Source organism: Cervus canadensis, chromosome 7 (genome assembly GCF_019320065.1).
Source record: "Cervus canadensis isolate Bull #8, Minnesota chromosome 7, ASM1932006v1, whole genome shotgun sequence".
NCBI lineage: Eukaryota > Metazoa > Chordata > Mammalia > Artiodactyla > Cervidae > Cervus > Cervus canadensis.
Genome location: NC_057392.1, coordinates 22,134,270 through 22,162,114, shown reverse-complemented (window position 1 = coordinate 22,162,114; position 27,845 = coordinate 22,134,270). Strand labels below are relative to the sequence as shown.

The 27,845-nt window shown below is 50.8% G+C and overlaps 1 protein-coding gene across 1 annotated transcript; it reads left to right on the top strand.

The window, feature by feature from the left end:
* The first annotated feature begins 10,578 nt into the window (after positions 1–10,578).
* LOC122445428 (PTTG1 interacting protein) lies at positions 10,579–27,509 on the top strand. Its single transcript, XM_043474584.1, has 6 exons — positions 10,579–10,871; positions 17,516–17,568; positions 19,440–19,548; positions 22,867–23,038; positions 23,714–23,760; positions 25,810–27,509. Exons 1-6 carry the CDS (start codon positions 10,772–10,774, stop codon positions 25,854–25,856), a joined length of 528 nt encoding a protein of 175 aa, XP_043330519.1. The 5' UTR covers positions 10,579–10,771; the 3' UTR covers positions 25,857–27,509.
* Positions 27,510–27,845: the final 336 nt, after the last annotated feature.

Genomic DNA, 27,845 nt, shown 5'->3' with positions numbered 1-27,845 from the left:
ACAAGGGCATTTGTGGAGATTGAACTCTGTGCTGCTGCAGCTGCCAACCTTCAGCACCCCCTGAGGGCGATCAGGGTGGAGAGTGAGGCACTCCGTGCTCCAGGGAAACTGGTGTAACAGGGCTTTGGATAGTTAGGTTATTTTCAGGAACTCATTTCATGATCCCAATCTTTGTATCTCTTCATGTCTAGAGAATCCTTAAATCCCTTCATAGTAACATCAGCTCCTCGTGACTAGCAGAGAACCTTTTGTAAAGTAAGCACTTGATTGCAATGAATCCCTCCTTCACCAAAATCTTAAATATTTACAACCCCCTATTACCTCTTTGGAGCAGTCTCTCAGAACTATCTGAGGTAATGTCTCCTGGGCTGCAGTCCTCATTTTATCCCCGGTAAAACTCAACTTGCAACGCTTACATTGTGCATCTTTTAGCCAACAGTTATGGTGGCTAATGAAGTGAACTAAGTCAACTTCCCTCCTTCGCCTGAACTTCATGAGGAACTGGAGCTTTGGTACCACCAGCAGCTGGGACCCTTGTGCCCATCCGCCTCCTTGGGGCGTGCAGATGGGAGCTCTCCTGGTTCTCAGATATCCTGTATTGGTTGAGATCATGGGTTTTATTTGGTGGTGGAGCAGGTTACCTGTTCCCCCTTCCAGCTGAAAGATACTGAGGGAGGGGACTTGAAATATGCTGGGGCACATCCACTAATACCCAAAATCACTGTGGACAATGACTGCCACCACGAAATTAAAAGACCCTCACTCCTTGGAAGGAAAGCGATGATAAACCTAGATGTGTATTAAAAATCAGAGATATTCACTTTGCCAACAAAGGTCTGTATAGTCAAAGCTATGGTTCTTCCAGTATTCATGTATGGATGTGAGAACTGGACCATTAAGAAGGCTGAACACCCAAAAACTGATGCTTTTGAATTGGGTTGCTGGAGAAGACTCTCAAGAGTCCCTTGGACTGCAAGGAGATGAAACCAGTCAATCCTAAAGGAAATCAGTCCTGAATATTCATTGGAAGGACTAATGCTGAAGGTGAATCTCCAACACTTTGGCCACCTGATGCAAAGAGCCAACTCATTGGAAAGCACCCTGATGCTGGGAAAGGTTGAAGGTAGGAAGAGAAGGGGACCACAGAGGATGAGATGGTTGGATGACATCACTGACTCAATGGACATGAATTTGAGCAAACTCTGGGAGATAGTGAAGGACAGGGAATATTGGTATGCTGTGGTTCATGGGATTGCAGAGTCAGACATGACTTAGCAACTGAACAAGAGCAATACCCACTCATATTCCAGACACTGTGTGGGGCTTGGTTGAAAGATACCACGGGAATACCCACCCAGTGGGAAGGTACTGGGTTCAGGGGGCTCAACTGAAAAAAATTCAGAAATACTGGGGGCTTGGCTGAAAGATACCAACATCGCTCTGTTGCAGAGGACTGAGTGGTTAGGTAAGAGGCTGATCCGTCACTTTTCCTCAGTTCTGCTGCCTTTATAGAATTTGTCGGGATAAAAGTGAGGAGAACGAAGAAAAGGGACAAGTTTCCTCCCAGCTGGTTACAGTTTTCTCAGGTGACTGAGAAATTTACAGAAGTGGTGGAGGTCTACTCCTCATACCATGCAGTGGTCCCATGGGGAAACCCATTCATTAATTAAAACACTTGTTTGTCCAGAGGTCACAATAACAATTGGCCATTCAGAAACCTGAGCAGTCACAATTGTCTTGGACTGCCAGAGGCAGAATCTGAGATGAGTAAGACGGGCTGAAATGACTTTGGGATGACTCCTGGAGGAGTTAAGCTAACAGGCAGCACACAGGCCCACCACACAATTTCCCTAGTGATTTTTGTCCCTGACAAATTCAACTTAAAATGGAAAACAGTATCTCAAAAACAGAAACGAAGGGCATCAGAAACTCAACCTCTGATTAACATCCGAACTAGATTTATGTACAATATATACAGGCTTATACTTGCAAGTACCTAGTTAACTGGACTTCCCTGGTGATTTAGATGGTAAAGAATCTGCCTGCAGTGCAGGAGACCCAAGTTTGATCCCTGGGTCAGGAAGATCCCCTGGAGAAAAGAATGGCAACCCACTCCAGTATTCTTGGCTGGAGAATTCCATGGACAGAGGAGCCTGGAGGGCTACAGTCTATGGGGTCACAAAGAGTCAGACATGACTGGGTGACTAACAGATGTAGTTAATTGGAAAAATTATACTAAAGGACCTCTCAACAAAAATGTCCAAATTGGAGTTCTTTTGATATTCCAAAATTGATATTTTTGCACACACTTAGAAAATGCTGGCCATAAGATCAAACAGACTGAATGGAATGCTTTCTTTATTATCTAGAAGGTTCTAAAAGAGGAAACGACAGAGTAACTTCTTTGCAGGAAATCAAATGAAATTGCCTGAAATTATATCAGAACTAAAAAATGCCACATAGCATGACCTGACTCTGCCAGGTCACAGGTCTAATGGGACTGGGAAGTCACATTTGAGATTTATGTCATTTGGCTATTTTCTTGGGCATCTCTTTGCATTTTGTTTTATTTGAAGTGTGACTTCTGGTTGGTAAGCTTCTGGTTTGGGTTGGTTTGAGCATACAGACATGTGGTACAAACTGCTCACACTAAAACTGGAAGCACTCAGGTTCTACCTCTCACCTGGGAGTCTTTTGGGAAAGATTTTAAATGACTGATCACCCCATACACTATGATCCAATGCCAAGGAAGAATGGCCTAATAATATTAGATCTTTATTGCCATAGGATGGGAAAATAGACTGAAGTTCCCTTATGCCTAAAGACTTTTACCCTGTATTCAGCAGCCCGGAGCTGATCTAACTAAGACCCCCACCTCTCAGAGGGACAATCCCTTCTGGGACAGACATTTTATCAGCCAGTCTGCCCTTGTTATCAGGGCCAATTTGAGCACTATATGGCATAAAATTTGGCTCTGAAAGTATGACCACAGAAAAATAAATTTGCTTTTTGACAGTGTGGTCACAATATTCTTTAGCCTCCAGAGAAAGTTTGAAGGAAAAATTATCTCTTTAGAATCCTTGCCCTGAGGAAATAACTCCTATTATACCTTGAGACCAGAGCTCTCTGAATCACTTATCTAGACCATCTCTAACCCTGAAACTGAAGGAAAAAAAGGGAATGAAGCCTTTTTAAAATTTTCTTATTTCCACTGCTATTTACAAGTAGTGAGTTTTATATTGTGATATCAGATTCATAACTAAGTTTGGAAAACAAAGCTATGAGATCTCTTGTGTCTGGATGTACATGTGTCTCGGTACGTTTCTTTGTCTTTGGATAATATTGGTGACTGCTGAGGTTAGTTTGTAAATGAGCTATAATCTAATTGGCAGAAAGAAAATTAAGCACTTACAAATCAAACAATTCTAAATACAAGACAAATCAACCTAAATTAATTTCAGGTTCGTGTGAACTGGGACATATTCAGTATTAAATTAATACCTGGTGTCAGTGTTTGTTGATCTAACTAATACAAACATGTCTAAGAGTCATTAACATTAAGCACAATATTTTCATTGTGCCTAGGTTTAATATAAGTTAAATATTGTTATATCTGTTACAAGTTTATCAGCAAGGAAAGTAACTCAAGTAAAGAAACCTCTCAGGAAAGAATGTAAACGAGATAGGAGCTTTTAGATAAACTCTATTAAGAATAATTATACTTTAGGAATGTCTGTCTAAAATAGTCTCTGCAGATTTTGGTAACCTGAATTTCTAGGGTTATGCCAAACTGAGTCATAAAAGCTTATTGAATAGCTAGGTCATTTCCAAAGAAAATAAGATTCTGAAACACTGATTATTAAAAACTAATTTCCTCTTACAGAGGAACTTTGGGCTGTTGATGAAAAATGCTTGGTGCCATCCTGAGATGCTTTCTATAAGAAAGCAAAGGTTTTTTTAGAAATTATCACTAGTATTTATACAGCCAGCAAAAACAAGACTGGAGGCTGACTGGCTCAGATCATGAACTCCTTATTGCAAAATTCAGACCTAAATTGAAGAAAGTAGGGAGAACCACTAGACCATTCAGGTATGACCTAAATCAAATCCCTTACGATTGTACAGTGGAAGTGACAAATAGATTCAAGGGATTAGATCTGACAGACAGAGTGCCTAAAGAACTATGGACAGAGGTTTGTAACATTGTACAGGAGGTGGTGATCAAAACCAACCCCAAGAAAAAGAAATGCAAAAGGCAAAATGGTTGTCTGAGGAGGCCTTACAAATAGCTGAGAAAAGAAGAGAAGCAAAAGGCAAAGAGAGAAAAGGAAAGATATACCCATCTGAATGCAGAGTTCCAAAGAATAGCAAGGTGAGATAAGAAAGCCTTCCTCAATGATCAATGCAAAGAAATGGAGGAAAACAGTAGAATGGGAAAGACTAGAGATCTCTTCAAGAAAATTAGAGATCCCAAGGGAACATTTCATGCCAAGATGGGCACAGTAAAGGATAGAATCCATACAGACCTAATAGAAGCAGAAGATATTAAGAAGAGGTGGCAAGAATACACAGAAGAACTGTACAAAAAAGATCTTCATGACCCAGATAATCACGATGGTGTGATCACTCACCTAGAGCCAGACATCCTGGAGTGTGAGGTCAAGTAGGCATTAGGAAGCATCACTACAAACAAAGCTAGTGGAGGTGATGGAATTCCAGCTGAGCTATTTCAGATCCTAAAAGATGATGCTGTGAAAGTGCTGCACTCAATATGCCAGCAAATTTGGAAAACTCAGCAGTGGCCACAGGACTGGAAAAGTTCTGCTTTTGTTCCAATACCAAAGAAGGGCAATGCCAAAGAATGTTCAAACTACTGCACAATTGCACTCTTTTCACATGCTAGCAAGTTCATGCTCAAAATTCTCCAAGACAGTCTTCAACAGTAAGTGAACTGAGAACTTCCAGATGTTCAAGCTGGATTTAGAAAAGGCAGAGGAACCAGAGATCTAATTGCCAACACGTGTTGGATCATACAAAGCAAGAGAATTAAAAAAAAAAATCTACTTCTGTTTCATTGACTATGCTAAAGTCTTTGACTGTGTGGATCACAACAAATTGTGGAAAATTCTTAAAGAGATGGGAATACAAGACCACCTTACCTATCTCCTAAGAAGCCTGTATCAAGGACAAGAAGCAACAATTAGAACCGGACATGGAAAAAAGGACTGGTTCCAAATTGGGAAAGGAGTACGCCAAGGCTGTATATTGTCACCCTGCTTATTTCACTTATATGCAGAGTACATCATGCAAAATGCCAGGTTGTATGAAGCACAAGCTGTAATCAAGACTGCAGGAAGAAATATCAACAACTTCAGATATACAGATGATACCACCCTAATGGGAGAAAGTGAAGAGGAACTGAAGAGCCTCTTGATGAGAGTGAAAGAAGAGAGTGAAAAAGCTGGCTTAAATCTCAACATTCAAAACACTAAGATCATGGCATCTGCTCCCATCATTTCATGACAAGTAGATGGGGGAGTGGAGAAGGCAATGGTGACCCCCTCCAATACTCTTGCCTGGAAAATCCCATGGACAGAGGAGCCTGGTAGGCTGCAGTCCATGGGGTCACGAAGAGTCGGACACAACTTGAGTGACTTCACTTTCACTTTCATGCATTGGAGAAGGAAATGGCAACTCATTTCAGTGTTCTTGCCTGGAGAATCCCAGGGATGGGGGAGCCTGGTGGGCTGCTGTTTATGGAGTCGTACAGAGTGGGACACGACCAAAGTGACTTAGCAGCAGCAGATGGGGGAAAAGTGGAAACAGTGGCAGATTTTATTTTCTTGAACTCCAAAATCACTGCAGACAGTGACTGCAGACATGAAATTAAAAACCATTTGCTCCTTGGAAAAAAAGCAATGAGAAACCCAGACAACGTATTGAAAAGAGAGACATCACTTTGCCGACAAAGGTCTGTATAATTAAACTATGGTTTTTCCAGTAGTCATGTGCGGATGTGAGAGTCGAGCCATCAAGAAGCCTGAGCACCAAAGAATTGATGCTTTTGAACTGTGGTGCTGGAGAAGACTCTTGAGAGTCCCTTGGACAGCAAGGAGGTTAAATCAGTCAATCCTAAAGGAAAGCAAGTCTGAATATTCATTGGAAGGACTGATGCTGAAGCTGAAGCTCCAATACTTTGGCCACCTGATACAAAGAGCCAACTCATTATAAAAGACACTGATGCTGGGAAAGATTGAAGGCAGGAGGAGAAGGTGGCAACACAGGATGAGGTGGTTGGATGTCATCACTGAATCAATAGACATGAGTTTGAACTAACTCCTGGAGACAGTGAAGGACAGGGAAGTCTGGCGTGCTGCAGTCCATGGGGTTGTAAAGAGTTGGACAAGACAGAGCGACTGCACAACAACAACATTTGTGCTCACCAATCTATAGAATGCCAATGTTAGGGTCAGTTTTGGGTTGCTTAAGGAAAGTAGGTTGTGTGTTTTTGATAAAGAAGGTATGAGGAATGGATTGCATTTATGAAGGGAAAAGGAAGTATGTCTGACTTACAAGTGGCTGTTTCAGGATGTCAGAACAAATCAATGTGTACAGAAAATGACACGAAGGTTTGTGGATAGTGGACCCTGAGCAAAGAGTTTTGGGCAGGGTCAGGACAGACTAAGTTTAAAATAAATTTAATTAAGTTTACTTCTAAATGAATTTAAAAGTAAGTTGGTGTAAAAACTTGAATTTGACTTTTCTCTCCATTAAGAGGATATGCTTTCTTCAGATGTTGAACTGCCTTTAATAACAGATTTAAGTTTCTTTACCTCTTAAGTAATCTGTTCTTTATTTGCCTTTGAAATCCTTTTTGGTTACTTTGGCTAAGTAAATAGCTGTTGTCACCGTGACCTATGATCCTATCTGACCGAATGTTCTAAACTCTTTTGATATTTATTGACAAAACTTCCTAAGTCAAAAACTAATGAAACACTTTTGACTTCTCAGTAACTTTGGGATGCTTCAGAGGGCCCCTGAAACATCCCAAAGAGAGAGATTAAACTAGTTAGGTTCATTTGGTATGTCGAATTATTTGGGAAGTATTGTCAAATGAGCAATAAATCTCCTCAGGTTATAGTGTGGTAAATATTACTAATAAAAATATCCTAGAAATTATGTGCCTGCTAAGTTGCTTCAGTCATATCTAACTCTGTGAGACCCCATGGACTGTGGCCCTCTGGACTCCTCTGTCCGTGGGATTCTCCAGGCAAGAATACTGGAGTGGGTTACCATGCCCTCCTCCAGGGGATCTTCCTGACCCAGGATCAACCCCACATCTCTTACACCTACCTGCATTGACAAGTGGGTTCTTTACCACTAGCACCATCTGGGAAGTCTTAGTTTCTAAAATTCTGATATGTCCTGGTAAAATGGTATCAGTTATAATTCTAGTTACTATCTTAAAGTGTTGCCACAGTGGTAACCAATTTTTGCAAAAATGCTTTCTCTTCAAGATTTATAGAAAGGACTTTTGGATAAATATTTTAATGGGATACCTGGAGTCTTCACAAAGATTAGCAAAATGACAGGTTTGGTGTGGGAGACTCATGGCTGAAATATTTACTCATAATTCCACTAATGTTATTAGCTATGTTATTTGTATTTTGCCCATTTTACAAGATTACTTTTTCTTGTATTACCAAGTGTATGACTGAGCCACAAATGAAAATAATGAGGACTAGACTTGAAGCAGTTGATCAAATGTATAACTCGGTATGCGATCAGAGATTGTCATAGTATAGCTCACAGTATTGGAAGATGCAGAGAAGGTATACTTTCCCAGGCCGTAACTAGAAGACAGGTGTCCAGAGATCTTTGACTATTAAGACCTAGTCCAGTAAAAGCACATGGAGTGGCCTGTCGGCAAAATCTTCTCCAGAACTAGGAATGAGCCTTCCTAGCAACGTGGGGGTGAAATGATCATGAAATGCCTCCCAAAGTATGGTCTAATTTACGACCATGAGATGGAGAAGGCAATGACACCCCACTCCAGTACTCTTGCCTGGAGAAATCCATGGACTGAGGAGACTGGTGGGCTACAGTCCATGGGGTCGTGAAGAGTCGGACATGACTGAGCAACTTCACTTTCATTTTTCATTTTCATGCATTGGAGAAGGCAATGGCAACCCACTTGTGTTCTTGCCTGGAGAACCCCAGGGATGGAAGAGCCTGGTGGGCTGCCGTCTGTGGGGTCGCACAGAGTCGGACACGACTGATGCAACTTTGCAGCAGCAGCAGCAGCATGACCATGAGAACCCTGTCGATTACAAATTGGCACTAGCCAAGGTGATTTGCCATGACTGAGCAACAACAATAACAATGACAATAATAGTAACAAATGCCATCTGCCTCTGCAGGGATTGAACCCTGTGCTGCAGCAGCTGCTGACCTTCAGCACCCTCTGAAGGGTATCACAGTGGAGAGAGAGGCACTCTGGCTCCAGGGAAACTGGTGGAACAGGTCTTTAGATAGTGAGGTATTTTCAGAAACTGATTTCATGACCCCAGTCCTTGACTCTCTTCATATCTAGAAAAGCACTGAATCCCTTCATGGTGACATCAGCTCCTCATGCCTAGTAGAAAACCTTTTGTAAAGTAAGCGCTTGATGCATTGAACTCCTCCTGCACCAAAATCTTATGTACTGATCTTCCCAACTACCTCTTTGGAGCAATCTCTCAGAGCTATTTGAGGTGCTGTCTTCCAGGCTGCAGTCCTCATTTTACCCCAAATAAAACTTAATTCATAAATCTCACTTTGTGCATCTTTTCGTTCAACAGTATATTGAAAGCAAGTTAGATAATTCTCTATTAAATATTTAATTTATTTGTGTATAACGAGTGGTTTCTTTGGTTAACAAATTTATTGAACCTAAAATGGAAGTTGAAGCTTTTGGCAAAATAGCAGGATGATGGAGGACAAGATAAATGATCACATAGTCCTCATTCTCAAAGTTAAGAACTCTCCTACTAGACATGCACAGAAAGGCTAGTTGGAGGTCAAAAAGGGAGGGGGTGCCACCCCATAGCATGTGATGTCAACCTACCCACAGGCCTCTTTGCTGGAATCCATCTTGGTTAAGAGGTGCGCACACACGGGAGCACCCTGAGATAAACCGATATGGACTCAGCAGCAGGCAAAGCAAGATGATTGGCCAAACGAAATTCAGGGAGAAACACTCATAAAAGTGATTCAAGCTACCTCGAGGCCACAAATCTCCTTCTGAGCCTGCCTGTGGGTCCATCCACACATACTCTTTTTCCTTCTAATAAAGACTTGTTTCACTACTTTCTGTTTCTATATGGAAATTCCTTTTACACAGCTGCTGGGCAAGGGCCTTGTCATTGGTTGCTGTCCCTGGTGGTCTAGTGGCTAGGACTCAGCGCTCCCTCCTTCCCTGGCCCCATTTCAGTCTTTGGCAGGGAACAAATATACCCTGCTTCAAATGGTAGCAGGCCATCTGTCTGCACCCCGCCTATTTCCCCAGTGTCAGCTAGATTCCATGCTGGACTACAAAGCCCCTGCCCCAGATTTCACAGCAATAGTCAGGGTTTAGGTAGGTGTGGGACAGTGGTGGGACACGACCCAGTAAGCTACGCTTGGATCCTGAATGGGATCAAAGATCACAGAGACTCTGGGCTTCCCTGGTAGCTCAGCTGGTAAAGAATCTGCCTGCAATGGAGGAGACCCCCGGTTCAATCCCTGGGATGGGAAGAGCTACTGGAGAAGGGGTAGACTACCCACTCCAGTATTCTTGGGCAACCCTGGTAACTCAGCTGGTAAAGAATCCGCCAGCAGTGCAGGAGGCTTGGGTTCAATCCCTGGGTTGGGAAGATCCCCTGGAGAAGGCAAGTATTCTGGCCTAGAGAATTTCATGGACTAGAATCCATGGGGTAGCAAACAATCGGACACGACTGAGTGACTTTTCACTTTCATTCACAGAGTCTCTACCCCCCCACCCCCCACCGCACCCTGTGACAGAAGCTCCAACCCTGATCTCAGCACTGCTTGTACTAGGGGAGGTGGTCTTACCAGACTGGTCCAGGAAGCCACAAGTCAGGGACCCCAGAAACTTAGCTGATGGGTCTCTGGCTTCCCTGTACCACCCCCGAAGCCACATTGTACTTTTTCAAACACAAACACAAGAAAGCAACTGGACTCTTGCAATATACATTTTTTATCACTTCTTGAGGCCATCGGGGCTGGAGCTGCAGCCTGCAGACCTCCCAGGAGAGGGCCAGCCGCGGCCGAGCCCCTGGGAGGTGAGGGGCGTGCGAGGATCTGGGTGTCGGGGCGGGAGTGGGGGGCTAGCGCGCTGGTTCTGCACCGCCTGCGAGACCAATCCAGGAAGCAGCGCCACTTCCTGACTCCTGGAGAGCTGCTGCACCCCTTGTGGGCCAAGGCCGCGGGGGCGCCCCAGCCGAACCAGCCCTCGCTGTCGCGCAGGCGCACTGAGCCGCACGGATCCCGCGGCCGGCCGCTTTCCCGCCGCGCAGGCGCACTGAGCCGCACGCCGAGAGGCGTGATCGCCAACAGCTGGGAGCAGGCCGGAGGGCGATGGGCGGGGCCCCTGTTGCGCTGTGGATCGGCCGTCGCCCCGCCCACTTCCGGCGTGCGGCTCTTCCGGGCGAAGGCGCCTGGCCTGGGTCCGAGGTGGGGCGCGTCCAGACGACGAAGGAGACGACGGTCGACCGTCAAGGCCGCAGCCGTCATGGCGTCCAGCGGAGTCCGCGGGCCAACGCCGCGCTGGGGACCGACACTCGGCGGCGCTGCGCTGTTCCTGCTGCTCCTCCCGGCGGCCGCCGCGCAGGGTGAGGGTGGTCGGGGGGCACAGGGTCAAGGGGCCGAGGGGATCGGCGAGGTGAGGACAGGGGGAGCAGGGTCGGGGTCAAGGAGCGCGGAGGGCAGGGGGTCGCAGCCGCTCGGGGTCTCTGCTCCAGGCCCGCGCGGTTTGCGGGGACAGCCGGGAGCCACCCGAGTGTCCGTTCGTGGTCGGGACCGGCCCTTTGTCCTGGCTCAGCATTCGGGGTGGTCCGGGACCGCGGGGCGGCCTGGCCGAGCTCGCTGTTCCCTCCTTAATGGCCCTGCTACCCTGGGAAAGAGCTGTCGATTGTGGACCCGGGGTCGGAAGCAGAGCTCTAGAGCTGCCTGACCCACAGCAGGTCAGCGGCTGGAGTCCAGGGGCCTGGCCTTTGTGTGGGCACAGCTGGTGTGTTGGGGGGCTTTGCTTGACAACAGGTCGAGGAGACCTGTGTGCAGCCCTTCCACCGATGCCCACTGTACAGAGTAGATCCCTCTGAGGAGCTCCAGGGTCATCAGCCAGTGCTTGATCTTGGCCTGCCCTGCCGCCCAGGTTCTAGGCTCTCCTTGGGCAGGTGGGTGGTCCTCCTTGTTTATCCCACCACTTCTCAGTAACCACCTGGGCCAGGTGCTGAGCCCACATAGTGACTGGCTGATGGAAGCGCTGAGTTCCTGGGCCGCCTGACCTGGAAACAGCAGTTAGAGGGGTGAGGGGTGATGAGAGTGCTTGACCTTGACCTAAGAGCTCAGAAGCTCCAGAAAAGGGGCTGCTGGAGGGCAGTGTCCTGTGGGTGATCTGCAGGTGGGTGGGGATCTTGGAGGGTTTGATGCGCGAGCTGTGTGTGGTGTGCGGGGGATGGGGGGTAATCACCAGTGTGGGGCACAGAGCCTCTGGCTGGCGACCTCACCCTCCTGGGCCAGCCTGAGGGGCCAGAGTGTTTCTCAGCTCTGGTCAGCTGTGGCTGCATCAACTCTGTTTAGCCCTGCAAGGCACCTTCCCTCTGTGTGGCCTGAGCGGGTGTCTGCGTGCAGTGCTGCGTGAGTCTCTTCAGTCTCCTTCTGAACACACTTGGGTGCACACTTGTGACATTGTCTCTTAGTGCAGCAGTGGAGTTGCACAGAATAGGGAACTTTTGGTTGAAATTGACTTTTCAACACAAATGTGAATTTTCAGCACAACAGGATATATGTAGCTGAAGAGAAAGAGTTGTTCGGAAGACTTGGCTCCCGTGACCATGGGGCCAAGGAGCCCTGTGAGCTGGTTTCATTGACCTGGGAGTGCTCTTTACTAAACAGGATGGATGAGAGCCAAATCTGCTATCACCCAAGAGCCTCTCCTGGGTGGCTGAAGGGCCTGTGCCCTTTCATTGTTAGAGTGGGTGTGTCAAGAAACACCCCCGGTGTGTTTGGCTGCTTGCTTTTCATGCTGGCTTGGCCCTGGACTTCTGAAGCCGCCAGAGAACTCTGTGAGCTGAGCGGGCGGGTCCTGTGACAGTTTGAGAATGAAACCAGGCTTAGTATTTCAGGAGAAAAGCCGCTGTTTTTCTAGCCACACTGAGCACTGAGGTGCTCCTTTCCCACAGAGCCTGGGCTCGCTGTGTGATTTTACTGCTTGTCATGCTCTAGGAATGTGACTACACCATCTAAGATACTTTGCATTCCTTGCAAGGATGCTGTGTGTACTAGTCAGGAAAAATTACCTGAAAGAAACAGTACCAGCAGGATATATGTAGAGTTATGAGGGACTGGCCCACGGGACTGTGAGGCTGAGGAGCCCCATGAGCCACTGTCTGCCCAACCAGGGAGAGCTAGCATGTGGTTCAGTCCACACCTCAAGGCCAGGCAGCAGGGGGTCATGGCGCAGTCTAAGCCCAAAGGCTCACTGGCAAGGGGAGATGACAGCTCATAAGGCAGATTCATGCTGCCTTGCCATTTTGTTCTGTCAGGGCCTCAGTGGATTGGGAGATGCCCACCTCCTTGGAGAGGGCCAGTGCTTTCATCTGTCCACCCGTTCATATGCTAATCTCTTCTGGAAACACTTTCACAGATACTACCGGAACTATGTTTTGGGAATTCCCTGGCAATCAAATGGTTAGGACTCGGTGCTTCCACGGCCAGGGGCCCTGGTTCCATCCCTGTTCGGGGAACTAAGATCCTGCAAGCCATGAGGAGTGGCCAAGAAGAAGAAAAAAATCTTCGTAAAAAAGGAAAAGAGAAACGGTGTTTTACCAGCTTTCTCAGCATCCCTTAGCCCAGACAGATTGACAGGTGTGTGAACTCAAAGACCATCATGACAGTCCAAAACCAGCCATGTCTTCTCTGCTGTGTGCTTGGGTGGAGGGGAGGCGTTAGGAACCCACAAGGTGTTGAAGAGCTTTGGAGAGATTCATTGAATTGAAGAAGTTTCGTGGGTTTTGGACCCCACTTTAATTGTGTATGGGGTCAGACTCCAGCTGAGTTTCATCTTTACATCCGGAGGGAAGGCGACCCTTGAAAGGACCTCAGTCTGTTGTCCTAAACAGAGGGATCCAGAGGAGCTGGGGGTGGAGGTGGGGCTCCTTCAGCACTCTTTCAGTCCAGCAGCACTGCGGTCCTGCTGCTGAAAACGGGGGGAAGGGGGCTCCCAAGCAGGTCACAGGACAATGGATGCATGCACGGGTCTGAACCTTTGCCTTGCTCTGTACTGTCCTTCCCCCTTTTCTGCCGAGGTGGTAAGACAGCCAGGACTTTCTGTCTAAATGAACTTGCCTCCACATTTCTCCTGTGAAGGTGACAGCCCCAGCACCCCCCACCCCACGTGTCCTTTCACCCTGCGCCATGGCCACAGTGCCTTACTCTGGGGACCTTCCACTGCCGCTGGCATGGCCAAATGCAGCCCTCTGGTCTGTTATGTTCCACAGGAAATATGCTTATTGTTTCCTTGTTGTTAGAAAACATGCCTCTTCATACACGTAGTGTGTGTCCTTCTTTGGTTAAGCAAGACTCACCTGAAACTGTAGGAAAGAACTCACGTGTACCATGGCTGGTATGTCCTGAGAACCCTTTTTCTTTAGCTTAGTTTTCCTGAGAGCACAAGACTTAAGGTTCTCTAGTCACTGGCTCAGAGTCCAAGCTGGAGAGCCTGGCCTCAGCGACATTGCCCCTTCGAGCTTGGGATCTTGGGTGGGCTTTTTGGCTCCAGATTTCCTGTTTCCATGATGAGATAAAAATGCCCTGAATGACCAAGAGTGCCTGGTTTCTGAATCAGATGTTAATAGTTAACATGTTTTCCTTACTACGCCCTGGGGTTTTCAAGGGCTTTGTGCTGACTTTGTGAGGGCTGTATAACATTGATGTTTCTGCGCTGAGAACCTGCCTGGTGGTTCCAGGCCATGCTGGGAGCAGGAGGGCAAGGCAGTCCCCTTGGCCTGCCCCTCCTGGCTTCTCTGTTGACTTGTGTTGGCCCATGACCTGGAGACCCTGGGCTGGACGGGTCTGCTAGTTCCTGCAAGACCAGTTGTCACACAGGCTTCTACGTTGGAAATTCCCTGTGAAGAATTCCTCTGCTTTATTACTGTTGCTCTCTTGGCCTCTGTTAAGATTGACAACAAGGAAGTGCAGGCTTTCTTCAGTTTTTCAGAAGGAATCGAGAGTGGATGTGTTAGGTGTCATGCAGATAGATCCCCACCGTGCCTCCCTGTCCAGTGCTTTATTAGAGGAAGTTAGAGCTGCAGAGAAAGTTGAAGGAAAGATGGTGCAGTGAACTCCAGAATCCCTGTCTGTTCTTACAGCCTTGGCCACGTGTGCTCTGCCTTCATGTCTGTATCGCCTGGGACAGCTTATTTGCTTATTTTGGCAGTATAACGTGGCTTGTGGGACTGTAATTCCCTGACCAGGGACTGAACCCAGGCCACTGTAGTGAAAGTGCAAAGTCCTACCCATTGGACCGCCAGGAAAGTTGGATTACCCAGACTGATGAGAGCAAGTTATGATGTGGCCATTTGCCCTAAGTTTGCCAGGGTGTATCTCCTAAGAAGGAAGATAGTGGCAGAACGTGACAGTCAGGTCTGCATGGTGACCATTAGGATGCTACTGAACACTTGATTTAACACACACCCTGTGCACACGGATCACCAGTTAGCCAGTAGCATCCTCCGGCCACTGACCCCGGGCACTCTTGTTGCTTTTGGCTGCGATGTCTCTTAGCCTCCATTCCCTGGAGCAGTCCCTCAGCATGTCCTTGTGCTCAGAGGCCTCTTTGCCGTCCCGTCAGTTTCCTCTGATCTGATTCTAGTGCGTGTGGGGAGGGTTCAGCCACTGAGTGACTGTCCTTCCTACACCCTCGGAGGCACCTCCTGCTACTGGTCCTGTGGTTCTGTGGTCATAGGTTGTTGCGACAATACGTTTATCACTCTTCGGGTGCCTTTTCTCTTCCTAAGTACAGTTAAATGGGGTGGCGGGGTGCTCTGAGACCGTATGTAATCTCTTGTCCCTCCACAAATGGCTCAGTGGTCTTGGCGTCCATTGTGATGGAGACTCTTGGCTGGTTGTCCTTCTCTGTTTATTCCATGCTAGTGTGAAATCATGAACATTCAGGAGGTGAGAGTCCATCACTCTGCTGTTTAAGCCAGTTTGGCAAGGAGGACCCCCCCCACCCACGCTGGCTTCTGGGCCTTTGTGCCACTCTCAGAGGCAGCAGGCTGTCCGAGGTGACGGTGTCGTCTCCGCCCCAGTTGTGGGGCCAGCTGTTGTCCTGCGCGGAGCCCAGTGCCTTGTAGTGGGGACAGTATCATCTACCCTCGGCCCCTTGGTGGACAGAAGTCAGAATTCAGCTTTCAGGTGAAGCTGTCCTCACGGCAGCCCCGCGGGGCTCCCCCTCCTGCCATCCAAGGCTGGGGGTTAGGGGACCTCCGGACACCTGTGGCAACCCTGCCCTCTCGGTCCTGCTGTGGGAGGCGTTTGGGGGCTGTTAGCCTCCTCTGCCCTCCTGGGCTGAATGTGTCAAAGTAGTCTAAAATCAGCTTCAACACAAACTTAACAGCACTTCACTGGAGGCTCTGAGAAGGGTGCTATTTAATAGTGATTGCCTTAGAATGGTATGTTGTGACAAAAATGGGCTTTTATTTTTAAAAATGGGATGTACAAGAGCTACACTATTGAAGAGAAGCGCTCCTAGCCCTCTCAGGTAGCAGTTTACTGTACAGGTCCTGGTCAGCAAACGTTATGAATGAGATTGTGACTTAGACCTAAAGCTCCCTTTCCTTCATTTTATCATGAGACTCTGAGGAAGTCCAGGGAGTTGAGGGACCCAGGTGGTGAACACTCCTCTGCCCGCCGTTGGGTTTGTCACATTCTGAAATTACAGACACCCCCGCGCCTCCCTGCACACGTCTTCATCAAGAGCTCAGTGTTCCTCTTTCCTTAGATCCATTCATTCTATGTGCAGTGAGATGCAGAAACCTACGTGTGCCGTCGCGTGCATTCCACCTGTGCGACCCTGACCTCTTTCCAGCCTCAGAACAGGCGTCTCCAGCGGTCGGGGCCCCACCCAGTCCGACCTGCCTGCCTCAGTTGAGTCTCACCTGTCCCGAACCCTGTGCTGTGGGCCTTTGTGGGGGCCTCTCCCTGCCCTCATGGTCTGTAGAGTCATGTGTGTGCGGGCGCGCTTCTCTTCGGGGCTGAAGAGTGTCCCACTGCAGGACTCTGCAGTCACCTCTGTCCCCTGCCCCCAGGCACTGCGTGTGAGGAGGAGGTGGTGCTGGAACGGGCTCATGTTCCCACTGGGCAGGAGGAGCCGCCTGGCGGCTCTCCGGACCTGCGGGGAGGCCGAGGGGCATGCAAGGTGCCTGGACCGCTGGGCTGTGTTCAGCTCTCGGCTGTTCCCATATGTAAAGATTGCCGTCAGCCCTCCTGCGCACATGGGTCCTGGTGGGTCTGGGACACACAAGACTGAGAGTGGAACTACTGAGTCTCGGCGGAGCATCTGTTTGCAAGTGGCTGAGCCGTTCTACACACCTACTGACATGCCGAGAGCCCCCGATCCTCGCCACGGTTTCACATGCTCAGTTCTGGTGGGTGTGAAGTGGGACCTGACTGTGCCTCCTGTGCCTTTCCTGGTGGCCAAGGGTTGTGCTCAGGCCTCTTGTGTGTGCGCGTGTCAGGGCAGCCTGGGGTGAAGAGCAGCTGCTTGATGGTGGTTTGGAGAGTCTTTGTTCGTGCGCCAGCTCTCCCCTGACTGGCTTGAGTTCCAGAGCTGTTAGCTGCTCAGCTTTGAGTCCTTCCTGTAGTGGCTGTCCCAGGAAGATGCCTGAAGGGCGGGGGTGTGCGGGGTGCTCCACGGGGTTGGAACGGCTTCTCCCTCCTGCCTTGGGGACTGGCTGGGGGCTGAAGCCTGGTTTGATCCTAGCCTAGCGCTGCTGTGGCCTTCGGTTCCAGAGTGTCTGCTGAGGAGCTGGTCAGTGGTGCCCAGGCAAGAAGCAGGCGGCCGTCTCCCGGGAGATCCCGGGGTCAGGACCGCGCATGCTGCTGGCATGTCCCCACAGGATTCCGCTTACAGAGGCTCAGCCGTGCACCTTGAAGGCTGGCTGTCCCTCTCCAGGTTCTGAGCATGGCTCGCTGTGCCCTCCGGGGTGTTGACACTGCAGGGTTCTCAGTGATGTTCATTCTTTCCCTGCAGGTTGTTCTCAGAACACAAGCAGAACCTGTGAAGAGTGCCTGAAAAATGTCTCGGTAAGTGGTACACGGTCAGTGCATGATCCAGAAGCACACTGGCCAGCTCTGACTCCAGGGGCCGTATGCATAGTGTGGGGTTCAGGGTGGTCAGTAACAGCTTTTCTTGGGCGATTTAAGCTATCTCAGGAGAGCTGCACACACCACCGAGTTATTAAAGTGCTGCTTCAGCTCCTGAGAGCAAACGTGTAATGGGCTCACAGCCAGGAACGCGTGTGAGCCCCGGGGCCCGCAGGTGTGGTATTGGGTGAGCGCAGGTGCTTGGAAGTGGGGAGGCATGTTTAGCCCCTAGTCTGTGACTGTGGACCTGTGTCCAGGGCTTCCTGGGCGTCATTCCACCTTGCAGGCCTGTTGGGACAGGGGCTGGGCTGTTCTACACATGGGCCCTGAGACTTGGCAGGTGTGCCTGGAGTCCTCCCAGCCCCCCTCTTCTCACCCAGTGCTGAGCTCTCCTGCTGAGGGGCCCTTGAGACAGAGTGCCCCATGTTCTTTCTCATCTCTGGGGTTGGGGTGCTCAGATGACAGTGGGTGCACATGTCCTCTGAAGGCCTGACTCCAACTCTGAACCCAGGCAGGGGAGGGCTTCCCTGGTAGCTCAGTGGTGAAGAATCCCCCTGCTCAGTGCAGGAGACACGGGTTTGATCCCTGATCCGGGAAGATCCCACATGCCTCAGAGCAGCTAAGTCCCTCCGTGCTCTGGAGCCCGTGCCCTGGGACAAGAGAAGCCACCACAATGAGAAGCCCACGCGCTGCACCTAGAGAAAAAGCCTGACCAGCAGTGAAGCCCAGTGCAACCAAAAGTAAAGAGTGCAGAGGAAAGCCAGCCCTCAGTGTGTGACTCCTCAAAGCACAAGAGCTGCCGGAAGGGTCCATAGGCCCCTGCAGCCTGCCAGCGCCCCGTGTGGTTCACCATGTGCTTGTACCTCATTATCTCAAAACAGGAGAGAGATGGTGACAGAACTACCCCAGAGGAGAACTTACTGCAGTGTGCTCCAGGCGCTCCCGGTAAAACTGCAGGGGAGGAATGGAAGATGAGATGTTTAAAACTTGACGGTTTTAAAATGGAGGATTTCCCCTCAGTTTTTAACTCAGGAAAGAACCACTGAAATGGAAGGGATCCTCAAATGGCCAAAATGAAGAAGGCCTTGCTGCTGTTTGTCATTTTGAACATGAGGCACCGGAGTGTACACTGCCTCTGTGGTCCTGGGACCCCAGGTTTCATTGTGACATTTTTTTGGTAACAGACTCTCACTCTAACTTGGGATGGAAAAATAACATTGTTTTCCATCCTGTTAAAACCTGGAAGAAAAACAACTTGGTGAAATCTTTACTTTCAAACATAAAAATACCCAGAATGTTCTAACCTGGGTGGGCTTGTCAGGTGGCTCAGACCTCCCTTCTGAGACGGCACCTGTCCGGCTCTGGGCCCCTGCCTGATGTGCTAGCCAGGTCCCCACCACGTGTTCCAGGGACACAGGCAGCCCGGCTTCAGGCTCACTGGTTCTGCTTCTCTTCAGTTGCATCGTCTTTAAAATGGACCGCTCTGTGCAGTTGTAGAGGTCAAGTTAGGGTCTTTGCAGGGTAATAACCTGGGGTGGACACCACTCAACTGCCTGGCTTGGTCCCTCCTGCAAGGGATGTGGACCCTCCAATGAGGACGTGGGGAAGCACATAGTGCCTGACTTCCTGCCAGTGCTGCAGGAAGCCACAAGGCTTGGGGTGCCTGGTTGAGTGAGGAGGGCCTTGGTGGGTGGGTGGAGGTGAGCTGCTGTGTTGGGGAGGGCGTTGAGGAGGGAACAGCAGTGGCGGGGGCGGTACAGGGCAGACCCTAGCCCGTCTGACACCTGACATCCTGTCATCGTCTCTTCCAGTGCCTTTGGTGCAACACGAACAAGATGTGCCTGGACTACCCAGTGACCAAAGTCCTGCCGCCCAGCTCCCTCTGCCGGCTGAGCTCTGCACGCTGGGGCGTGTGCTGGGGTGAGTCGCCACTTTCTTTGGTTTCTTGCAAAACCAGTGTCGTTTTGAACATTCTGGTTGTGCTTAATGAAGGGAAGACACCAGAAGTGGGAATGGCCTGTGAGAGTGCTGGTGTCTGAGAGAGGGGTGGCCCATGTATGACGGCCATGGCCTCGGTTCTGCAGGCGTCTCCCCACGTCCCAGGGCCGTGCAGGTGGTGTCAGCACCTGTCCTGGTGGTGGTGCTTCTCCTGGGGAGACGCGCGCTCAGTGAGACCCAGGCTGGTTTCTAGTGGCCATATGAGGTGGTGGGTGGTACGGGCTGCCACCTGGAACTCATTTTTATGAGCTGGGCTTATTAATCCTTTCCTTAGTAGCTCATGTTCGGGCCCTTCTAGAGGCCTGCCTGGCTGCAGGTTGTGGGAGCTGGTGCTCTCACAGGGAGTTGTGACGGTCCGTTTGTGTGTTTGCGTCTTGGATTCATCTGCAGTTTAGTCTCTGTTACCTCTTTTTCTAAACGATTTCTCTCTCAGAATATATCAGCCTTCAACTGAACAACTCACTTCTGATTTCACCCGCTGAAACCTCAGGGACCCAGAAGTTTGTGTCTGTGGGGTGTGTGTATGTGCGTGCATGTACATTTGTAGAGACATGCTTGTTGATGTCCATGCAGCTGGCTGTCCTCATGGCCACCCTCACCCCAGAAAGGCTCCCTGGGCCTCGCCAGCGTCTGCTTCGTCCTGGTTTCTGTCTCCCCAGGACCTTCCCTCTCAGCTGTTCTGCAGAGACGGCTCTGGCTCCAGGGAACTGTGGGCATCTTGGGCTTTAACTGTTAAAGTGCTTTTAACAGTTGGAAGCGTGGCTCCTAACACAGTGCGCACTTGAGCCCTCACCCCCTCTCTCCAGGCCTGAACTCTATAGAGTACACGCATGCATGTGCACATATGTGTGTGTGTACAGACACTTGTATTCTAGAGGACATGCACACATATGCACATACTCATGTGTGAACACACGTACTGTAGAGGACAAACACACATGCATGCACATGTGTCTGGACACACACATGTGTACTCAGTGGGTTGTCATAGGAGCCTGCAGGTGATGCCACTCAGACCACATCCAGTACTTTCCTCTCCCCTGGGACCCCACGGGCGACTGCTGTGGTGTGCTGGTGGACATCGGGCTGTATATGGGCTGCCGTGTGCTCCTGTGTGGGCTGAACGCAGACGCCTACCACCCTGGGCATGCCCTTAGGACCAGACTGCTGGCTCACACCAGTAGTTTAACTTATCAGCCACCCCAGTCTACGCTGCTTCAGGCAGGGTGGGGCCTTGGTTGGTCCTTTTCTGTGACGTGAGGTTCCAGCCCTGGGGCTGTGAGTGCAGCTGGACACAGGACATCTTGCACTGGGTAGTTTGGGGAGGGGGACTCTGCATTCCACGCAGGCTCGCACTGGGTGAGGGGGTGCTGGGGGGCAGTCTTTGTGGTAATAGGAGGGTGGAGTGCCCGCAGTTCCCAAGAGAAAGTGTGATGGACTTGTTGGGTTCATCCTCGGGCAGGCAGGGAGCTGGGATCTCGTCCAGGGGAGCCTTGTGGTCGGGCAGCTGGATATACTCCTGGTTCACCTGGTCACAGCACACTTCGCTCCCACGCAGGCCTGGGCCCCATGTGCTTTCTGTTCTTAGAGATGACGGGCATCTTATCCAGTTCTAGGCATAATTGTGTGGGGTTGTGATTGTGACAACCTTAAATGTATACATTCAGTTGGAGAACAGTGAAGTCTACCATTTGGCCCCTTATCCAGGATCAGGTCTCTCTTTGCTCAGGTCTGTTATGCCCTGTTCCCCATCATGGTGAGATTTCTGTTTCTGCTTTATAACTGGGTCTAGCTGCTGACGAGAAAGGCTCCTGTGGGGGCAGGTGTGTCTTAGAGCCAGGGTCCTCTCGGTCTGACCGGTTTTTAAAGTTGATTGTTTGGGAGTTCTCTAGTCCAAAAGTTAGACCCTTTCCTTGCAAGGGTCTTGTGTTACTTCTATTTCTTGTGTTTCTGGCACTTCAGGATAGGTCAGGAGAGAAAAACCACAAGATTCACGGCCAGCGCTGTCACGCTGTCAGCCTGAGGTGGCTCTGGGGTGGGGGCACCAGGGTGGCGGGCATCTGCCTCCCCCACCCCCAGCCAAGGAACTGGCAGGGTTATCAGCTCCATGAGGCAAGTCCAGTGCTGCAGACTATCATGGGAGGGTCCCACCACTATCCAGGAGTACAGGGCGGGGCTAGGCTGCCTGGACGGTGCCAGGCTGTACTGTGAGAGGCTCTGGTGTGAATGGAGTGGAAAAGTACTGGCTGGCTGGTTTTAATTTGTAAACCCTCAAGAGAAGCTGGAAAGAATTGGAACTTGTCCTAAGTGTGTTTGGTCTGGACAGGAAACCATAGTCAGCTGATGGCGGCAGTGCCGTTTTCCAGGCCCTGGGTGTCCCTTGGCCTGGGCCATGGCTCTGGCGGGCCCTTGGCCTGCACAGGCGGACTTGCCTCCTGCTGGCCTTTGACTCAGGTCGTCAGAGCAGGGCTGGTCTCCCTGGTTTAGTCAGCTTTTCTCAGGCTGGAAACATCTCTCCAGCATCAGGTGATGAGGAAAGTTACCTGTTGCTTGAAGTTGATGGAAACTGGTGACTCAGTCACAGAAACAGGCTGGAGGAAGGTGGGGCATTGCCGCCACAGCCCTGGTTCTGGAGACCCTATGGGGGCGGGGTGCTCCTAGTTCTGGAGACCCCATGGGGGAGGGGCGCTCCTGGTTCTGGAGACCCCATGGGGGAGGGGCGCTCCTGGTTCTGGAGACCCCATGGGGGAGGGGCGCTCCTGGTTCTGGAGACCCCATGGGGGAGGGGTGCTCCGGGTTCTGGAGACCCCACAAGGAGGGGCATCCCTGGTTCTGGAGACCCTTTGGGGAGGGACATCCTTGGTTCTGGAGACCCCATGAGGAGGGACATCCCTGGTTCTGGAGATCTCACAAGGAGGGGTGTCCCTGGTTCTGGAGACCCTTTGGGGAGGGACATCCCTGGTTCTGGAGACCCCATGGGGGAGGGGTGCTTCTGGTTCTGGAGACCCCCATGGGGGAGGGGTGCTCCTGGTTCTGGAGACCCCACGAGGAGGGGCGTCCCTGGTTCTGGAGACCCCATGGGGGAGGGGTGCTCCGGGTTCTGGAGACCCCCATGGGGGAGGGGTGCTCCAGGTTCTGGAGACCCCATGGAGGAGGGGCGCTCCTGGTTCTGGAGACCCTGCAGGGAGGGGTGCTGCTGGGAGCGCTCAGGCCCCTAACTCTGCCCCTTTGCACCTGCAGTGAACTTTGAGGCCTTGATCATTGCCATGTCAGTGATCGGGGGCTCCCTGCTCCTGGGGGTTGCCATCTGCTGCTTCTGCTGCTGCAGGAGGAGCCGGAGCCGACGGCCGGACAAGAGCGAAGAGAAGGCCATCCGGGAGCGAGAGGAGCGCCGCGTCCGGCAGGAGGAGCGGTGAGGCCCAGCATGATCCGGGGGCAGGAGGGTGGGGCGCTCCTGCTGCCCGAGCTTCCTCCACGTCTGAAGAGCGGGACCATGTGGAGTGTCCGCAGGGTTTTCTCAGGGTGGTATGGAGGGTGGGAAACTGAATGTGGGGGCTGGGCCGGCATGGCCTCTAGAGGGTCATCCAGTCCTGAGCCATTAGAGGCTCAGCAGGAGGAAGGCATTTAACTAGGTCTCCTGTCCGTCTGAGGCCTAACTGGGCCTCTTGTGTGACCAGTGCTCTGGTGACCATGTGTCCCTGGTCCTCGAGCCCTTTGGCGAGTGTGCGTAGTGCGGCCAGGTTTGGGGGTGCTGACCTGCCAGCCTGCGGCTGCTAGGGGCCAAAACCCATGTACTCCGCACTGTCTTCAGAACCAAGGAGAAGATATTTGCTGATTTGTTTTTATGTGAAAAGAACGTTTTCTAAAATCACAGTAAGGGGCACTGGAATTGGTTTTATCAAAAGGAAGAGTTGAATGATGTGCCATCAAAGCAGCCTCGAGTGCGTGCTTAACACCTGCCCGTCCCAGTGGGCGTGGCCACGGCCAGGCTGTCCTGCCCGGCCTGGCTCCAGGCCAGAGGCTGTGAGAGGCACAGCTATTAGAATTATGCTGTAGTTTGGTGCTAAACCAGATTTCTCTGTTTTAGGAGAGCGGAGATGAAGTTGAGACATGATGAAATCAGAAAAAAATATGGTAAGAACAGTGGGCTCCCCATTTCTGTTGGCAGGAGCTGGCCCGGCCTTCCCGGTCCCGTTCAGTGCCGGGCAGTCTCTGCTGTGTGAGGGGTGGCTCTCCAGGAGTTCGTGGTTGACCACTGGTGCCCCCAGGTGTTTGTGCCTCCATCGGCCTTCCAGGCACGTGTGTGCCCATGAAGTGCTGCCTCCCTTCCCCTCTGCTCGCCTTCCAGTGGGGGAGCTTCTGAGCTGCGGGGCCCTGCATCCTCCGCCCTCAGGCTGGAGTTGCACCTGGCCTGTCTTCCCACCCTCTCGGCAGTGATCACACTCAGGCCTTGTCCTGGGAGCTGTGTCGTATTCTGTTTCAGTGTTTGCTTGATGAGGTTTTCCGTTGGGGGGACTGTTTTCTTCGGTGTTAGGAGCATTGAACCTGCTCCTGTGTTTAGATAGTTCTGTGCTGATTCTCAAACCACCAAAATCATTGGTGTTTTCTGCACTTGGTTTTAACACACACACACACACACACCCTGCACACACACACACACACACACACACACACACACCCTGGACACACACACACACACACCCTGGACACACACACACCCTGCACACACACACACACACACACACCCTGGACACACACACACACACACCCTGGACACACACACACACACACACACACACCCTGGACACACACACACACACACACACACACACCCTGGACCTGTGCCCAGCCTGCACAAGGCCTTTTCTGGAGCAGTCAGACATCTGATTACAATTAATTTAAATAAGACAGGTGGGTGTGTGCTCGCATGCGTGTACACACACACACCTGGACACACACACACACCTGGACACACACACACCTGGACACACACAGACACACACACAGACACCCCTGGACCTGTGCCCAGCCTGCACAAGGCCTTTTCTGGAGCAGTCAGACATCTGATTACAGTTAATCTAAATAAGACAGGTGGGTGTGTGCTTGCATGCGTGTACACACACACACACACACACACACCTGTATACACACACACACCATACCACACCACACCACCCCTCCCCCCGCCCCTGGTCCTGTGCCCAGCCTGCACAAGACCTTTTCTGGAGCAGTCAGAGATTCCCTGTATTCCTTTCAAGGAGGTGATCAGTTGCCCTGTAATTGCACTGATGGAATTAACTTGTGCGCATTTGTGTGAAGCCCTCTGAATGGCTTGGACTGTGGAAGGAAAGCCTCGACCATGGGAAGAACTCGGGGCAGGGTCAGGGCTGAGCCTGATTGACACACAAGACACAGCGCAGACCAAACCCCAGCTCCTTTGGCGTCCTTCTCACAAGGCAGCTTATGTCTGTTTTTCCCTCTAAACTAGAAGTAGCGCCAGGAGCTGGTTTGGGTATTTTTTTCCAACAGGACCTTAACAATCCTGCTTGATAGTTTCCTACCCCAAGCCAGCTGTGCATTTCTCCCCAGCTGAGCTCACCGTCTTCCCCTGACAGACAGCACCCTCCCTCTGCCCGCACCTGGCCCCGTCCCAAGCCCTGCGGGGAGGAGAGTTTTGCAGTGGCTCCAGCTGTTTAAAGAGAGGGAGAGTATGCTTCTCACACAGACAGCTCCTGGTCTTCGGGTGTTTAGCTCTTTCACTGTTGAACTGACAAGTCACCTTCTGCCTGTGGCCTTAATTCTGAAAATTAATCAGGATTTATATAGAGCATCTCAAGTATGGTGCTTTTGTTTTCTTCTGTATAATTTAGCCAGCCACGGAGGGATGACACAGTGGCTTTCATATTTCTTTCTGAATCAGCAAACACGTCTTTTTTGCTCAGGACCTATTTTTCTTAGAAGTATTGTTTCCAGTAAATTTCACTTTGGTTTTAAAGTCGCCAGTGGTGTGATGTTCTCAGAAGGGTAGTGTCTGAGCTCCTTGCACACCTTTCTTCCTTGCGACTTCAGTAAACCTTCATACAGGCTTCTGTGGAAACCTTCGTGCACAGCCTCACGTGCCGTTTTCTGGCTCTTGTTGCCTGTGGCCGAGTGTATTTCTAATCAGGCTTGTTTTGTTTTCAGGTTTGTTTAAAGAAGAAAACCCATATGCCAGATTCGAAAACAACTAAGACGCACTTGGTGGCGCGGCGAGCAGTCTCCAGGCCTCTAGTCAGCAGGGACCCTGCTGCCCGTCCGCCTCCCATCTTGGGGAAGGAAACTGCCTCGGGCCGAGGCCTGGGAGCTTCTGTTTCCTCTTCTCTCGTTTCTGTATTTAGTCACTTGAGACACGAAGGCTGTCAGGGCTTCTCTGTTGTTCTGTTGTCCGCCTGGGGAGGACGCGGTGCACCTCAGGCCTCCGGTCGTCTGTGGGCCAGTGCAGACGGCCCTGCATCTGGGCCCGCGAGGTCCACATGCAGGAAGTGGGGCAGTGCAGTCCGTCCTGGCACCTCCCCCAACCCCTGTCGCTTCCCCTGCACCTCGGGGCCCAGGATGCAGTCTGACCTTGCCCACACCGAGTAGCATTGAGCCATAAACCTTTTTTTTTTTTTAATTATTGGATTTTATTCTCCTACCCAAAAGATTCTCCCAAAAAGCTTTATTGTCAAAGTTCAGACCATTTATAGGGTGATTTTTCAAGTTTGTGTCTTTACTGGTACATCAAGATATTTTTCTAGTGTTCATCTGAATTATAAAACCTCCGACGGGTGGTCGTCGGTCAGGTGCCGTTGTGTCCTGGGGGTGGGAGGGCCTCCTGAGGCTCTGCCTGCCTTTTCAGCCCCACTGAGCGTCAGCCTTGGGGTTGGGGTCTCCTGAGTCAGACCCTCCCTGCTGTCTCTGGTGGTCACTCAGGGCTTGCAGGTGACCACGGGCCTTCCCTCAAGAGGAGGGGGCCGCTGATAGGATCTCCACACATAGGCACTGGTGGCTGTCCCACTTGTCCACGGACGCTAGCTCCCTCCCCGTCGTCTGTCTCGGCCTGTCCTGGGAATCTCCCACAGAGGCGAGTGCTTGAAGGGGCGTTGGGTGCGTATGGTGCCGCCCTTGGGGTTCCTTTCTTCCAGATTAAGATGCAGGCCCGCAGTCAGTAGCGCTTGCGCTTCCTGGCAGGGACAGCAGATGGTGAAGTCACTGTGAACAGCCTTTCTTTAAAAAAATCTGAAAATAGTCCTAGTTGGCAAATTGTTTTAAATGAGGAAAACATTGAGCTTTGGGAAGGAAGGTGAAAGTGCACAATAAGTAGGAGCGTTCATGCGGATCCAGGGGTCACATTTGCCTGGTTAGCTGCACGGATCTGTGTTTGACCTCACAGTTCCACCCTCACATTTCACAGACCAGAAACAACCTTTAACAAAATCCTTTGTCTTATTTCTCTGATTTCTTGGGCATTTAATAGCAATGAAAGTATTATGAAACATTCCTAAATATAACAGTCTGCAAATTTTTACTTTATGCTGTTTGTTCATAAACTTTTTAGTAGACTGATGAACTTTGTATTAACACGGTAGTTAGTATGAATGTAAAATCACTCTTTCTTGACTTGAGGCTGCTGAGCTGAAAGCCAAGCCGGGTTGTAGATAAAATGGGTTGTTAGAGCAGGGTTGCTGGTGCACGTGCCACCCTCCCGCACAGCACAGAGCCCTCCCGGGAGTGGCTCTGCCGTCTCCTGTTCTGAAGCAGCACCAAGAGCAGCCAGAGATTGTAACCTCAAGGAAACCACGAGTCTGAGTGCCTTAATCTTTAACCAGTTTCCAATCAGCTGATTAATACATGCTTTTGTTGACGATGCCTTGCATTCCTTGTGTTTCATTTCTGGGGGCTGTGGACGTGAGTGCTTGGGGAGCGAGGGCAGCAGGGCTGCTGGAGTATAAGACGGGCTTCCGGACCCACTGGCACGAGTGCGCAGCCTGCTCCTGATGCCAGGCTGGTAGGGATGCTCCACACCACGAGCTAGCTGAGTGGCCCCCGGGCCCTGCCCCGCCATGCATTCATTCCACCTGCAGTTCCCCTGTTGCAGACCGTGGCCAGAACAGACACCTCCCCCTCATCCCCCGCTCCCTCCCCCCCAGGGTCTCTGCCTGGTGTGAGGAGGGCCCCTCCATCTTCTGAGTTGCTGCTTA